Source organism: Arachis duranensis, chromosome 1 (genome assembly GCF_000817695.3).
Source record: "Arachis duranensis cultivar V14167 chromosome 1, aradu.V14167.gnm2.J7QH, whole genome shotgun sequence".
Lineage (NCBI taxonomy): Eukaryota > Viridiplantae > Streptophyta > Magnoliopsida > Fabales > Fabaceae > Arachis > Arachis duranensis.
Genome location: NC_029772.3, coordinates 73,564,803 through 73,567,753, shown reverse-complemented (window position 1 = coordinate 73,567,753; position 2,951 = coordinate 73,564,803). Strand labels below are relative to the sequence as shown.

Genomic DNA, 2,951 nt, shown 5'->3' with positions numbered 1-2,951 from the left:
GAGGCATCCACTAGAGTGTCTATATTTGGGAGTGAGTAGGTATCTTTTGGGCAGGCTTTATTGAGGTCGGTGTAATCGGTACACATTCGCCACTTTCCATTTGACTTTTTTACCAAGACGACGTTGGCTAGCCACAATGGTATTTAACCTCCCTTATGAACCCTGCTTCGAGTAAGGCTTGTACCTGCTCTTCTACAGCTTGGGATCTTTCAGAGCCAAGCTTGCTACGCTTCTATTGCACTGGTCGAGATCCAGGATATATTGCCAGTTTATGGCACGTTAGCTCGGGATCTATGCGGGGATGTCTACGTTCTTCCATGCAAAGAGATCAGCATTATCCTTTAGGAACTGTATGAGTGGCTCCTTTAGGTCTCCCTTTAAGGTTGTCCTTATATTTGTTATTTTATCCTGGGCATCCCTGACCTGGACTTCTTTGGTCTCACCTTCAGGTTGTGGACGAAGTTCTTCACGAGCTTGAACTCCCCCAAGTTCGATGGTGTTGGCTTCTTTTCCTCCGGGGTTGCCATTGAGGTTCAGACTCTCGTTGTAACAGTGTTGCGCAAATTTTTGGTCCCCTTTGATGGTGGCGATCCCTTCTAGGGTTGGGAACTTCATGCAAAGATGTGGAGTGGAGACCACTGCGGGGAGCTGGTTTAGCATTGTCTGACCTATTAGGGCGTTGTAAGCTGAGCTTACGTCAACTACGATGTAGTCTATGCTTAGCGTCTTAGATCAATCTTCCTTTCTAAAGGTCGTGTGAAGTGGGATGTACCTAAGTGGCTGAATTGGGGCATCTCCAAGCCCAAATAGGCTATTTGGATATGCTCTAAGCTCCTTTTCTTGTAGTCCGAGCTTGTCAAAGATAGATTTGAACAGTATATCCGCCGAGCTTCCTTGATCAACCAACATTCGGTGGAGGTTGGCATTAGCTAATACAATTGTAATGACTACCGAGTCGTCGTGTCCAGAGATTATGCCCGTGGCATCTTCTTGAATGAAGGTAATAGTGGGTAGGTCAGGTGACTTAGCGTAGTCTCTGACGTGGTACACCTCTTTAAGGTGCCTTTTACGAGATGACTTGGAGATCCCTCCTCTTGCGAATCCCCTGTTGATCATATGAATGTGTCTTTCAGGGGTGTGAGGGGGACGCTCAGCTCGTCCGCCCTCTTCGTTCCTTCACTTTTTTGGTTCGTCCCTTGTATTAGCAAGGAACCGATCTAATCTTCCCTCCCGGGCTAGCTTTTCTATGATGTTCTTCAAGTCGTAGCATTCATTGGTAGAGTGTCCGTAGATTTGGTGGTAGTCACAATACTCCGTCTGACTTCCTCCTCTTTTGTGTTTAATCGGACGAGGAGGTGTGATCTTTTCCGTGTTGCATATTTCTTTGTAGACAACCGCAAGGGACACCCGAAGAGGGGTGTAATTGTGGTATTTTCTAGGTTTCTCTGTGGGTTGATCTTCTTTCTTTCTGAATTCTTTTTCCTTGTCCCAAGGTGGGTAGAAGAATCCAGTTTTTGAGCTATCTCCCCGTCGGGAGTTCTTCTGCATATTGATATATTTTTCCGCCCTTTCTTGAACCTCGTTTAGAGATGTTGGATGCTTCTTGGAGATTGAATGGCTAAAGGGTCCTTCCCTTAGGCCGTTGATGAGCCCCATGATGGCCGCTTCTGTTGGAAGACTTTGTATGTCGAGGCATGCTTTGTTGAATATTTCCATGTAGCTGCAAAGGCTTTCCCGATCTCCTTGTTTAATTCCCAGCAAGCTTGGAGCGTGCTTGGCTTTATCCTTCTGGATGAAGAACCTGGCGAGGAACTTTTTGGCTAGGTCGTCAAAACTCGTGATTGATCTTGGAGACAAACTGTCAAATGACTTTATTGCTATTTTTGTCAGGGTAGTCGGGAAAGCTTTGCATCGAATTGAGTACGAGCTGTCCGTGAGATACATCCTACTTCTGAAATTACTGAGATGATGGCTTGGGTCAGATGTACCATCGTATGGGATCATGTCAGGAGCTTTAAAGGCCTTTGGGACTTTAGCTTTCATGATCACTTTAGTGAACGGGTCTTGTTCCTTGTGGGGCCTATCTTCATGATTGGATCGAGTGATTTTGGTTTTGAGGTTGGCTTCAAGCTTTAGGAGTTTGTCCTCTAGCTCTCGACACCGTCTTGTTTCTCTTCGAATGTCTCTTTCAGCCACGCGCTGGTGTTCGGCCTCTTGTTCGAGCTGTTTGAGGTGATCCCGCTGTTCACAGAGAGCATCTAAGATTTCTGTGTTCGGAGACTGCTTGTCTCCCTTGTGTTGAGGCACATCCTTTGGTGTGGCATCCGTGTTTTTAAGCGGAGTTCTTTCTTCCAAACTAGAGCTGTGATCGTTGTCAAGGTTGTCCGCCATGTCCATGGAATGACTTCCAGGTTCCCTGGCAACGGCGCCAATGTTTCGAGGGTTACCTGAAACTGATGGTCGATCTCGGACGAGATCTTTCGTGCTGGTCGGTGCTGCTGTGTCCGACTTGGAGATGCTACTGATCCTTCGTCACCGGAGGGTGGTGGTACCTGCAAAAGACTCCGATGCTTAAGTTAGCACATGCTTTAGGCAATTTTTTTTTGTAGAATCAGAGTATGATTTATACCTGGGTGCTCCAGTGTATTTATAGTAGTGTTGACTGACCTTTCTTGAGATAAGTTAGTTATCTTATCTTATCTTTGAGCGAAGTCACCTTATCTTTTAGGCCAGCCACCTTTAGAGTGGGCTGCATCCTTTTATTTGGGCCTACTTGGGCCTCTATGGTGATTTGGCCGACTTCTTTAGGAGGAGGTCGGTGACAATCAAACTTTACAAGAGGTCGGTTGCTTTGACGTCGTCCAGCCAGGATAATGTAGCCCGACCCAGGGTATGAACACTCCCATCCCTATAGGTCGAACATCTTATAAGAACCTTTACCTAGAACCTCT

The 2,951-nt window shown here is 46.4% G+C and overlaps 1 protein-coding gene across 1 annotated transcript; it reads right to left on the bottom strand.

Annotated features, from left to right (window-relative positions):
* Window positions 1-732: 732 nt before the first annotated feature.
* Window positions 733-2,391, bottom strand: LOC107493162 (uncharacterized). Its single transcript, XM_016114253.1, has 2 exons — window positions 1,214-2,391; window positions 733-1,105 (listed from the first exon to the last, which is right to left on the bottom strand). The coding sequence occupies exons 1-2, from the start codon at window positions 2,389-2,391 to the stop codon at window positions 733-735; spliced, it is 1,551 nt and encodes a 516-aa protein (XP_015969739.1).
* Window positions 2,392-2,951: the final 560 nt, after the last annotated feature.